The 13,624-nt window shown below is 41.8% G+C and overlaps 1 protein-coding gene across 5 annotated transcripts in view; it reads right to left on the bottom strand.

Annotated features, from left to right (window-relative positions):
• Positions 1–7,588: 7,588 nt before the first annotated feature.
• Positions 7,589–13,624, bottom strand: part of RUBCN (rubicon autophagy regulator) — a 69,153-nt gene continuing 63,117 nt past the window's right edge. For all 5 annotated transcript variants that reach the window (XM_029214333.1, XM_029214335.1, XM_029214337.1 and 2 more), the window contains one exon: positions 7,589–13,400. In XM_029214333.1, the coding sequence (XP_029070166.1) occupies positions 13,222–13,400 (179 nt within the window). In that variant the 3' untranslated portion in view covers positions 7,589–13,221. The remainder of the gene's footprint in view (positions 13,401–13,624) is intronic.

Here is a 13,624-nt window from a genome sequence, read left to right as displayed (position 1 = left end):
GGACGTTATATAAATGGAATCATGCAGAATGTTTGGGGATTGACTTTTTTTCACTCAGCATAACTCTCTGGGGACTCATCCAGGTTGTTGCATGTATCAATAGTTTGTTCCTTTTAATTCTGAGTAATGTTTTAAGGTACGGATGTACTATAGTTTTTTAATTATTCAGCTGTAGAATGACACCTGGGTTGTTTCCAGTTTTTGACTAAGAAAGCTGCTATTAACATCACACATGGATTTTTGTGTGAATATGTATTTTCATTTCTTGGAGATAAATGTGCAACAGTGAAATTGGTGGGTTGTAGGATAGTTGTATGCTTAGTCTTATAAGAAACTGACAAACTGTTTTCCAGGGTGGCTATACAATTTTATACTCCCACCTGCAATAAACAAGTGATACAGGCTCTCTGCATCCTTGCCAACATTTAATATTGTTACTATTTTTAATTTCTGTGATTCTGATAGCTATGTAGTTATATCTTGTGTTTAAATTTGCATTTCCCTAATGGCTAGTAATATTGACCATGTTTTCATGTGCTTATTTGCGACCTGTGTATCTTTTTCAGTGAAATGTCTCTTCATATCTTTTGCTCATATTCTAGTTGGATTATTACTGTTGAGTTTTTAATTATTAAAAATTGAGATATAATTGACATACATTTACTGTTGAGTTTTGAGAGTTCCTTATGTATTTTAGGTACTAGCTCTTTACTGCATGTGTGGTTTGCAATATTTTCTCCCAGTTTGTAGCTTGCGTTTTTGTCCTCCCAACAGGGTCTTTTGCAGAGAAAAAGTTTTTATTTTGATGTGTCCTTATATAAATCATGCTTTTGGTGTCAAGTCTAAGAATTCTTTGCTTAGCCATAGATCCTGAGATTTTCTCTTTTTTTTCCCCTAAAAGTTCTATAATTTTACATTTAAGTCTGTGATCCATTTTGAGTTAATTTTTGTATAGCTGTGATACTAAGTCAAGGTTCATTTTTTTTTTGTCTGTGGATTTCCAATTGTTCCAGCAACATTTGTTGAAAGGGCTATCTTTCTTCCATCAAACTGCTTTTGCTTCTTTGTCAAAAATCAGGTGGGCATAATGTGCGTTGGTCTATTGCTGGGCTCTCTATTCTGTTTCATTGATCTGTGTCTATACCTCCACCAGTACCACACAGTTCTTTTTTTTCTTAAAATAAATTTATTTATTTATTTTTATTTTTGGCTGCATTGGGTCTTCGTTGCTGCGCACGGGCTTTCTCTAGTGGCGGCGAGCGGGGGCTACTCTTCATTGCGGTGTGTGGGCTTCTCATTGCGGTGGCTTCTCTTGTTGCAGAGCACAGGCTCTAGGCTCACGGGTTCAGTAGTTGTGGCTCACGGGCTCTAGAGCGCAGGCTCAGTAGTTGTGGCACACGGGCTTAGCTGCTCCGCAGCATGTGTGATCTTCCCATACCAGGGCTCGAGCCCGTGTCTCCTGCATTGGCAGGCGGATTCTTAACCACTGCATCACCAGCGAAGCCCCTACCACACAGTTCTTCATTACTGTAACCATACAATGTCTTGAAATTGGGTAGGCTGATTCCTCTTACTTTCTTCTTTTTCAAAATAGTTTGTTATTCTTGTCCTTTGTCTTTTCATATAAATTTTAGAATAACCTTGTCCATAAAACAAAAAAATCTTGCTGAAATTTTGATAGGATTTGCATTAAGTCTGTATATAAATTTGGAGATAACTGACATCTTTACTATGTTGACTCTTCCAATCCTTGAACATAATATACCTCTCCATTCATTTAGATCTTCTTTGATATCTTTCATCTGAAATTTGTGCTTTCTGCGTACAAATCCTGTACATAGTTTGATTTACACCTAAGTGTTTCTTTTTCTTTCTTTTTTTAGTAAGTGGTATGGTATTTTTAATTTTGGTGTCCACGTGTTCATTGCTAGTGTACAGAAATGCAATTGACTTTTGTATGTTTATCTTATATCCTACTACATTGCTAAACTCATTAGTTTTAGGAGGGTTTTAAAAAATAGATTCCTTGGGATTTTCTACATATACTGAAGTATGTACAGATGAATTAATATGTCTGAGATTTGCTTCAAAATAATCTTGATAGGGGTAGAGGGTGGGGATATAGATGAAACACAATTGACTGTGAGCTGGTAATTGCTGAAGCTGCATAAAGGATACACGGGGGTTCAGTATTCTACTCTCAATATCTTTGTGTATGCTTTCAATTTTCTATAACAAAATAATGTTCCCAAATGCTATTCCCTGTAAAAGCTGTAGGGGCCCTCATTGTAGGGTAAAGTCATAGTGGTTGACCTGTCATTCAAGGCCCTTTATGGTCTGACCTCCCCGCTAACTATCCAGTTGTTCTTTGAACGCTTTCCAAAAGACCCCCTTCTCTGTATGTCTCATAGTTGTCTAAACAACGTTTTCAGTTTCAGCTTTGTTTTTGCTCCTGCTGCATTGACCCTCCTCTCTGTCCCAAAAGACGCTTCTCCCTCCTCTCAGATTAAATCCCACGCTGCCTCCCACCCAGCTCCAGAACCAAGAGGCCCTTGAGGCCTCCCCTGATCAGTCTGGCCACATTGATCTCCCCCTTCTCTGACCTTCCAGAACTTTGTCTTTAACATTCATTCCCGTATAACATAGTTGTTAAGAGTGGGAATTTTGGAACCAGACTGGCTGTATTTGGATCCAGGCTCCATTGTTTACTAGCTTTGTCACTTTGGGCAAGTTATTTAAACTCTCTGTGCCTCAATTACTTCTTTATAGAATGGAAATGATAATGGTACCTACTTCATAGTGTCGTTGGGAGGATTAAATGAGTCATACATGTAAAAACTTTAGAATAGTGTTCAGCACACAGTAAAAAATCCATATGTAATGATTTCGTTTGTGTACGTCCTATGTTATAACGAAACTGTAAATTCCTAAAAGGCAGGAACTGCATCCAAGCACTGAGTCATTTACATGGTAGATGAAAAGAATCACACATCCATGATCTGGATCAGTTTAAGTCAGACAAGTAAAGCCAATATTTAATTGCATAATTTGTCACTGTGGCCCTTTCACTGCCTATACCAAGGTTCTTTGCTTGCCAGCAACAGAATCTGCTCCTGCTAACTTAAGAAAAAGGAATGTACTAAAAAGATTTGAAGGTTAAGCTAAAAAACTGGACTCAGAACAGGATAGGAAACTGGCGGCCCCAGAAGCCAGGAGAGAGGAACGACAGTCTCTTCACCATGCTAGAATGAGAAAGCGCCAGCCCACTTACTTTTTTGGTCATTGTCTTATTTGCTCAAGGTTCCAAGACTAGGGAAAGAGTTTTGGCAATCCAGCTTGATCCATGTGCCTACTCCTTGGTCAGAGGTTTAAAAAAATGAACTTATTTCTGGTCATTTTTTGGGGGTGGGTGGGTGATGTTAATTAAGAACTAAAAAGAAGGCTTGCTCTATCTATCTGTTCTCTGGGATCTTTGACTGGCATATTATGGAAAGAAGGCAAGCTGGATAAGTATTTCTGTCTGGCTGGTAAACTCTTTGCCTTTAAAGACTTTACTTCTACTTGGGTCCAAAAGGGGTATGGTATGGGCAAGTAAGTGCAAATGAAGGAATGGCTTCTGCTCACGGGTGCTGATGGGAGCTCCATGCCAGAGTCAAATAGTGCTGTTTGTAGTCTCTGGAATAGCTGGAATCCTAGAGGCCTCTGGAGAACTGTCCAGATGGTCATTATCTGGACCTTCCATTCTAAAACCTCAAGAGGGTTTTCCTGATTCCCACTAGCCTTGTCTCTGTCCCTGGCTCTTATGGAAACTCCAAGGTGTCCTCTCCCTGTGTGCTCTCAGGACAGAAGGGCTGGACAGAGGCACCAGTTCTCAGAGGAACTGCACGTGAGGCAGGGAGAAAAAGAAGGAAGGACAAAACTGGAAGGAAAAAAAGAAAAAGAAAGAAGGAAGGAGCTCTCCATGTTTTCTGGGCCAACGTGGGTCAGCACATCTTGTGCAGAATAATATTTGGGGGTATTTTAAAGCAATAGCTATCTTGACCCCCCCCCCCAGTGTCTATATACTTTTGTACATTCCCTCTGCATTTCGAGGGAAAGAATTTTTTCCCTAAAACCAAACCAAACCAAAGTGAACTCTTTAAATTATAAAAAATAATATGACCACTTTACAGATATTTCAATTGGCAGATAAAAGGAAAAAAATCACTCCATAGTTCCATAATTTCTGCAGAGCTACACTTACTTTTATGTATTTCCTTCTCTTCCCATGTGTATTTTTCTTTCCATGAATGTTTTTCTATAATTGCAATAAGGGGGTATATATACTTGCCTATATATAAACTTCTTATTTTGGAACAATTTTAGATTTATAGGAAAGTTGCAAAGACAGTGAGTTCTTATATACCCCTCATCCAATTTGTTTTTGCTAATGTCACCATCTTACATCTTTCAAGACTAAGAAACCAACATAGTACATTGCTTTTAACTAAACTCTAGACTTATTCAGATTTTACCGGTTTTGCCAGTAATGTCCTCTTTTCTGTTCCAGGATCCAATCTAGGATAGCACATTGCATTTAGTCGTCATGTCTCCTTAGGCTCTTTTGGTCTGTGATAGTTACTCAGTCTCGTTTTTCATGACCTTGATAGTTTTGAGGAGTACTGTTCAGGTATTTTGTAGAACGTCCCTCAAATTGGGTTTGTGTTATGTTTTTCTCATGATTAGACTGGGGCAATGGATTTTTGGAAAGAATACCACGTGGCGATGTGCCCATCTCATCACAGGGGTGCATAATATCCAAACGGCACCCCTGGTGATGTTACCCTTGATCACTTGGTTAAGGTAACGTTGGCCAGCTTTGTCCACTGTACAGCTGCTATTTCTCCATTTCCATGCCCTTTTTTTAAAAGCAAATCACTAATTCCAGTCCACCCTCATGGGGAGAGGGGATTAAGCTCCACCTCCTGGAGGGGCATAGGATTTACATATATTGTTTGGAATTCTGTCAGGAAGATTTGTCTCTTCTTCCCAATTTATTTATTTATTCAATTCTTTATTTATTAGTATAGACTCATAAATATTTGACATAAACTTTTTCTCTTTTGTTTCATATAACATTGTGTTATAAGGTTTTTTTCATGTTACCATCCTGGTCTTTTTTTTTTTTTTTTTTTTTTTTCATCCTGGTCTTTATAACCATCATTTTAATGATCGCCATCTACTTCTGGATATTTTCCATTAACTTTGTACTCTCATAAATTATGCTTCTGTAAACATCTTTTGAAACAATGTTCTACGATTCTTTGTATTCCAGATCTGGCCTGGTGTCTGGAATACAGAAACATAGTATATATTCAATAGATGTTTATTTGGGATGGATGGATGGATAGACGAATGAATAAATAAATGAATGAATGAATGCTGGGCTGGCAATGTAACTCAGTAGCCCTTTTTTTTTTTCCCCTGCTGAACAGTCTTCTCACTCTTGGCCTATGAAGATCTCAAGTCTAAGTTAAATGTTGAGAAGAGAAGTTTGAGAACTTGCTGGAAATCAAGCTTTGGCTTCCTGTGAACCACACCTAGTTTGTAATAAACAAAGAACCTCAGAACAAGTAAAGATTCTGTACTGTAAGCTATTTTTTTTAATCTCTGATTCGAAAACATTTGGATATTCTATCAACTTCAGCAGTCTTTCAAACAGCTTTATCATTCTTCTCTCTGCTTACCTTGTAGACATAACAATTTTTAAATACCTAGGGTATTTTTAGGACATAGAAATATCTTTGTATCTCCTGGTTTAGTCCCTGGCAAGGAAAAGCTGACAGTTTAATAATAAAGTGAGTGAAGTACATTTGGAATGCTATCTACTCTAATAATGGCTGCTGGACAAAACAAAACAGAAACAGTCGCAGACAAAGCTGAGGGAGGAGAAGGGAGATGAGGACATTTTCATCACTTCAAGACTTGGGAAAGTAATCACTGTAGATATTTGCTGGCAAGAAAAGAGATAAGAAAGCTAAGACGGGAGGTAATCAGAGGCAAGGTCAGAACAATCCTGTCCCATGTCCTACAATGTACTTCTGATCATTCTTTTTCCCACTGACAGGCAGAGAGGGAAAAACTATCAAGAACAGAATGTTTCCCAAGTGGTTTTCTCACTCTCCAGGAAGGGTCATGTCTATTTGTTGAACCCAACTATTATGAATAGTTGAACCCACACAGACTCTGAAGGCATGGGTACCCCCAGAATGGTCTGTAGTAGAGTCCCCTGTGGATCCCTGATCTGGGGAAAAACAGCAGGGACACCCTAAAGACAAATTGTGCAGTGAGACTGGAGAGCCCCAGGGTCAGTTGGCTTCATATTCATCTCAGATTTGTGTGAGTTGAGGCTCTTTAGGTTGGAAGAAATCAGACCTGCTCCTGCTGGTAGTAAAAAGGTGAAGAACAGTCATTACAGAGATCCATGTGGCAAAGAGGAAAACTGACTAAATTCATCTGACTACAGGACCCCAATATGGGTTGACCCTGTCAGGGCCTCCTTTCTGCCTAAGACCTCAGCATGGGTTCTTCTGGCTTAATTTGGAAGGGCTCGTGTGGGGTCTTTGGGGATATCATTGGGATTTTGCAGAGGGAACACTAACGAGCTTAGGGTGATTAAAGAGGACAGGAAGGACCACTGCTGTAGCAAAGGCAATCCTTGTCAGGAAAGACCCTCGAAGGGTCATTTCATCTGTCCACTTGCCTCCACATAGAACAGGCAATTCCTTACATTCATTCATTCACTCCATTCATTTACTTGTTTGTTTGTTCTATTTGGGAAAATACTAAATAACAAGATTGTGTGAGAAGTGCTCTAACAGGAAGTTTAGAGAGAGTGCCAAGGGCTCACAGTGGGTGGGTACAGTAGAATGCAGGCAGGGAACGCTGTGATATAGCTGAGTTCCTTCTTTAAAAGAGGAAAGATCAAGGTGTATTTAGGAAACCGCTAGTAGTTCAGGGAGTGGCAGGAGATCAGGCCATGAAGCTAAAGTGTGGTCATGTATTGAAGGTCCTTTACATGCCAGGAGAAGAAACCAAACTTTATGGGGAGAGAAATACTGGTGAGTTTTAGGCAGGGGAGTATGACTCCACAGTAATGCTTTCTGTCCTTCCCACTGCTCCAATCTCCTTATTCCCACTATGGAGGGCAATCTGGCAACATTTATCAAAATTACAAATGCACGAATCTTTTATGCCAGCCATTCCACTTTGGATAATTTATCCTACGGATATGCTTGCACCCATGTGAAATGACATATGACCAGGTTTTTCACTGTAGCGTTGTTTGTATTAGTAAAAGATTGGAAACAACTTAAATGTTCCTCAATAGGTAAATGGTTGAATCCATTATAATCTATCCATATAATGGAAAATGTACAGCTATAAAAAAGAATATAGAAACTCTTCATGTAGTGATATAGAAAATTCTCTACGATATACTGTTAGGGAGAAAAAAAGCAAGAGACAGAAATGTGTATACAGTATGCTAGTTTTTAAAGAAGTGTGAAGAATAGGAGATATATATATATATATATAAAATTTGCTTGTATTTGCATAAAGAAACTCTGTAAGGATAAAAAGAAAAGTCACGAGTGGCTACCGAAGAGGGTGAGGCAGAAACAGGACACATGGCTACAGAAATGGGAGGGACTTTTCATTGTATATCTTTCTGTGGATTTTAAGCATGTGAATGTATCAGAAAACTACATTTAAATATTAAATAAGGAAGAAAGAAAGAGAGAGGGAGGGAGAGAAAGAGAGAGAAAGGGGAAGCTCTGTTTTTCCCTTTACCTCTGCAGGCCTCATTCTTGCTTTTCACCTTGTCAGGAAGTTTCTTTTGGTTAGCTCTGTGGTTGAGGGCTTCCGGTGGTTAAGAGAGACATATACAACTCTTCTTTTAGACCTTTGTGTAGACAGACCCATTGTTGGCATCTAGGTTGAATTTCTTTCTTCAGTTTCTAAGTAGAAACAGGCTGGGAAGTGAGGGGCAGAGCAGAGAGAGGTGCCTTTTACTTCCCTGTTTGCCCCTTACCACTGCTAGTGCTGTTTTGTGCTTGCTGTGGAAACAGGAGCTTGAAGGCGAAGCCAGGAGTCTGGCTGTTCCTGCAGTGGGCCAGTGGGAAAATAAAACCATTTGGGAACTATAGGCATCACTGTTTAAAAGGAAAACAGGTGAGAAATTGCAGGAGCCGTGAGAGAAAAGGACAGGACTTTCCTAGGGCTTGTTGCCTAATGGTTACAGGATATCTGTGCTGTGCTATGTTTCAGGCTTGAGTCTTACTGGTCTGCTGTAGCCTCTTGGAGGGCTGGTCACTAAAACTCCCACCTACATCCTAAGAACTTTCTGACCATGCAAGGTTTCTTTTAACACAGGAACTCTCACCTCGCTGGCCTGGTATTAAGTGTACATCCAAAACCAGAGCACAGCTCTCTGCTTTCCGTTCCTCCCCCAGAAGAAGTCCACAGAATTGAGGGAGGCAAGGGTATATGCAAAGCACATCCTCGTGTTCTCCACGCTCTTAGAATACTAGTGCTAGGTAGATTCTTTTTCCTTTTTATCATACTCATCTCTGATCCCAAGAACGTCAAGCTCACAATTGGAATGCGTGGACCATCTGGCAGCTGCTTCACTAAAGCTTTAAAAGCAAACAGTTTGATACCCTGGAGATCAGAAATGGGAGAGGACTGTAGTTGACCAGGTAGAAGAGCCAGCAGGATATGGTGGTGGGCATATTGATCCCCTTCTCCCATCCTCTAGGCCAAACGTTCAAAGGAAAAAGGAAGTAGGGTTGGGCCTCACTTTAACCAGGATGCTATAAAAATTATGCCTACTCTTTACACCATTAGAGGGTATAGTAAACCTACAAACATTTGGGGCCACAGAAAATGATGAATAACAAAGTCAATGCCGGAAAGGATGAGTGCCCAGCTCACAGTTCCCCTTTCTTTGTGGTGTACCCCCAATCCTCAGTAGGGAGTCCCCAGCACAGCCGTAAGTCTACTGTCTGGCCTGCCTCGCTGGCAGCAGACTCAAGAGGATGGCAAGTCCTGCAGCTGAGGTTCTAGAGCTGCCCTGGTCTCTGCCCTTCCTGAAACTTAGTTGTTAACTTTCCTTGGATTCTGTAATGTATCCCAGCATCTTTCTAATATCTTGCCCCACTCCCCCACCCCCAGCCTTTTGCTCCCTGCTTAAAAATGTCAGAGTCAGAACAAAACATTTGGAATTTATCTTGTTTTTAGAGGTTTTGGGCTAATGAGGTGACAGTGACAGTGCTATGCCACACCCTCATCCAAACGAACATAATTCCTCTCCTGAACTACCGCAGCCATCTCCTTAGGATATCTACCGCTTCTACTCGTGTTTTACTCTATTTTCTGCAAAGCGGATGCTGACATTTTAACCAGATCACTCACTCCTCTGATTAAAACTCTTCAATGGCTTTCCAATGTTCTCAGAATAAAATCTAAAATCTTTGGTGCCCCATGTTCTTACAATACAATCTGAAATTCTTAGTAAGTCCTTCTTGCAGTTCCTTGCCCAAACTCCTTCTGTCTTAGGACCATCAGTATATGCTAGTCCCAGTCTGGAGCCCTTTTCTCCCTACTCTGAGCCTCATTTTGGGGGTCTTGGTGGAAGTATCACCTTCTCAGGGGCCTTACTTCTCTCCAATCTAAATTAGGTATCCTCGTTATTTATTTTTTTAACTGCATTGACTCTTTTTCTTCATAGATATTACAGCTTGTAATTACATATTCACTTTGGTAACTTTGGGCAATGTCTGTCTCCCCCACAAGACCCTGAGTGCCTTAAGGGGCAGGGACTGTCTCTGTTTTGCTCCATGCGATAGCCCCAGAGCCTAGGACAGGAACCAGCACACAGTAGGTACCCAAGTATTAGACGGATGATTAAATAGGAAGAGACGGCAGTGGCTGGCGATGGTTGAGATTTAAGAAGCTGAAATTGCGTGCTAGTGGTAGAAAAGGAATGAGGTACATTTACTTTAAAGAGAAAAATCAACATAACTTGACGACAGGGGGTGGGGAAGGAGATAATGCTTTCCCAGCCAAAAGTGCCACCTGACTCAGAGAGGAAGAAACTAAATTTTCAAACCGGGGTGACTAATGGTTAGGTTTGGGGAAATATGATACTTATGTTGGTTTTAGACATACTGGTTGGAGCTAAGCAAGGGACATCGAAGGGGGAAGTGTTCAGAAAGTTGCAGGGTAGAGCTGGAGCTCCAGCAGGCCAGGAGCATGAAAGAGAAACTCAGAGCTGGTTGTTCACAGAAGTGGGAACTGAAGCATCTAAGACAATTCATATGTTGTGGAGAGGAAGATTTACCTCGCTTTAAGCGACAGCTACACCAAGGGGACAGGTAGGGGGCACACCCCGTGCATTGGAAAATGCCACAAAGTGCTTCATACACAAAGACATAGAAATCTAGAGAGGTGAAGTGATCTGCTCAAGGTCACACAGCAAGTCAGTGACAAAGCATTCCAATCTATTTTTCCTGACTTGTAAGGTCCAGTTTTCTTTGCATTAATATACAGAAACTTCCTGAATTTTCAGACACGCCTGCTTTATAGTGGACACTCCATACCAGTTCCTGATAGTCAAGGCAGGCAAATAAAAGGCAGAATTTCATTTCCTTAGTTTATTAATGACGACAATGAACTGTCAGGCTGTGTATGAATTATAACAGGTAGAAACCTAGTTTGGAACACGAGTTGTACACACCCCAGAACATCTCCATTTAGACTCTTGCTCCTTTTATGTTAATTCAACAGAAGCTCTAAAGCTTTGGTAGAGAAAGTCAATAACAGCCTCATTTAAGTGGAAAATATTTGCCTTCCACTCTTCTGCTATGTCTTAAATCTTGTCTCCACCTTGTAAGCAAACTTCTTTTTCCCTTTATTTCTAGAAAAAAACACTTCTTCCTTCCCATTTCATTCAGAAGGAACTCTCTTCAGTGCATTCAAAGCTTCTCCCCACAACAGCAGGGATTTTCAGATACTGATAAGTTGCAAAGTGCTTTCAAAAAACCCCATCCTCTTTCCTCTCCCCACCTACTCTCAAATAAATAAATAAATGGGTATTTGGACAGTGATGACAGCACAGTGTCAGGGTCACTAAAACAGATATGCAACCTAAAGGGATGAGGTGAGAGAGGTGGAGAAAAATAAGTGAAAAACCAGGAGGGTGAGATTGTTGAGCCCAGCTTTAGAAACAGTGTCAGCATCTTCCATCCTTTGATCCTATGCTATATGAAACACACACGACAATAATAAGGGTATATCTCTCCTCCAGTGTAGTGACTTGGAGTAAGGAGCTAGACATGTAATTTAAACCAAAAGTGGAAGTAGAGCTCACCATCTTCACAAAGCCCTTAGTCTGAATCCGAGGCCTAATCCTCAGTGAGACTTGAGTCTCACAGGGTCATTCCCAAAGCTCCTTGAAGGACAAGGGAGCTTCTAGCCCGCCCTTCAAAACTGGGCTGGGCTGGAGGCCTTGGCTTTCACAGCCCCTCCGCCCCACCCGCGAACTGAAGGGAGAACAGCCTGAAGTAGCCTTCAGATCCCAAGTCTGAAGCAGAGGGACCAACACCAGAGGTCAATTCCTCCCCGCGCCCTCTTGTCCTGGTGGAGCCTCAGCTCTGGCTATTACTTTACTGCCCCTTCGACTTCCTGTGAGACTCCTGGTTGCCTCCAACTCAGGCACTCATCAGCTTCCACCAACCATGTGCAACTTTCTGTTCCGCTTCCTGGGGCAGCACCCACAGCAAGTTTTTCTTACAAGCAACCAACTATGGAAAGACAGGCATCCAGGAAGAAGTCAGTCCCAAAACAAAACTGCTCTGGGCTTTAGTTCACAGAGCTGCCAGCCCTCAGAGCAAGTGATCCTGACCAGTGTTTTACACACAGGTCAGGAAGTACAGCAACTTAAAGAATATGACAAACATATACTCGGTCCCAGCAAAAACTTTTCCCATCAAAACACACATTAAAAAAGGGTGTGTGTGTGTGTGTGCGTGTGTGTGTTAAAGTTAGTAATAAGAAAAGGATGAGTGAACATATGAATATCACCAGGCTAAAGAGTAGCAAGAAGCTTTTTCCTCAACTTTGACAAAAGAAACTAACGCAAGAGATCAGCCACCAGGGAGGGTACCAGCTGTGCTTCAGGAGCGGAGGGAGAGCACGGAGTTGGGCCAGGCTTCTACTCAGAACCACACTGGCCACCTAACAGAGGACACAGTGGCAAGAGACCCACTGATAAAATGGTGGATGGGGTTTCTGTCCTCAGTTTAGGATGGTGTCAGGGACTTGCCTGAGCTTGAAAGATCAAACCTGCACCAGAGCTATGTTGACTAAAAGGGACCTGATCACCTAAGAGGAGGCCAACAGCCCCTCTGACTGAATAAATGCTCCTTAAACAACAGAGTTGTAGCGTCACTTATGCTAGAAATGGGCCTGGTCTAAGTATCAGTTCTGTTCTTCGTGTCAAGTCCCCCACGGTAGATAAAGAAAGTCAGCCTGTGACATCATCTATGCCTAGAATATTTCAAACAAGGAAGTCATCACTGCCTCCTTGAGGTCTCTGAAAATTCTAAGGTAGCAATAATGCTGTTTTTATGGCCTCAAAAACACCTAAATAAGAATGCCCATGATGTAGTCCCATTCTCTGCTGCTTCTCCTCAGGGCAGTCTGACCCTATTCCAGGACTGGGAGAGAGAAAACTCCATCCTCCTGTTTCAGCAGCAAAGGAGAAGTGAGTTCGCTGAGAAAGGCCTGGCTCAGAAGCTCCAGAATTACAACAAAATAAAACTGGAAATGGTACTTGAGATGCAGCTGAAACCAGATCTGGTCCAAGTGGAGAAGGCCATGGATGTCGGAAGAACTGGGTCTCCCTGTCCATTTTCCTGACAGAGGCACTAGAAGCTTCACTTAGGGACCCATGTGTCAGTTCTGATGGAAATACTTGGTACCTATAAATTGTCACAACAGACTGGACCCCACCAACCTAAATAAGGTTGACTGTACATGGACATTAGACAGGTCGTAAAAATTAATAATGATGATAATAATTAAAAAAAAAAAACAAGTGGGGAAAGTCCTTAAAAAGGTGGCTCAGTTCTGCACTTTGTGTGACCCTAGCCCCTAGGAAGAGCGCTTTACGTGCTTTCTTCAGGTGGTCTCCAGGATGGCGGCCTCCAGGGCCAAGGCCTCGGTGGGTTCTTCCTCAGAGTCTGACATGTAGGACTCCAGGCTCTGCTTGGCCAGCAACTCCCGCCGGGCCTGCAGCCGCTCACAGCGGGGACAGTTTCCAGACTTGAAACAAGCTTTATGGTAACACGCTTTACACTCTATTCAAGTTGGGAAGGGGAGAGAGAAAAGAACAATTTGTATTATCTCGAACTGGAAGCAAGTCACCGCCGTAACCCTTCTCACACCACGGCTTGGTGCACCTGTGGGGAAACACAGGGAGCTGCTGAACCAAACCAAACTCTTACTAGTAGGGGTGGCTGACGGGAAATAAATGAGCCTTGTGTTCTGTCTTGTTTGCCCACCCCACACCGGGCACCAGCCC

The sequence above is a fragment of the Monodon monoceros genome, unplaced genomic scaffold (genome assembly GCF_005190385.1).
Source record: "Monodon monoceros isolate NGI ecotype Baffin Bay Population unplaced genomic scaffold, NGI_Narwhal_1 Super_Scaffold_11, whole genome shotgun sequence".
Lineage (NCBI taxonomy): Eukaryota > Metazoa > Chordata > Mammalia > Artiodactyla > Monodontidae > Monodon > Monodon monoceros.
The sequence above is the reverse complement of the archived record's forward strand: the minus strand, read 5'-3'. Positions and strand labels throughout refer to the sequence as shown.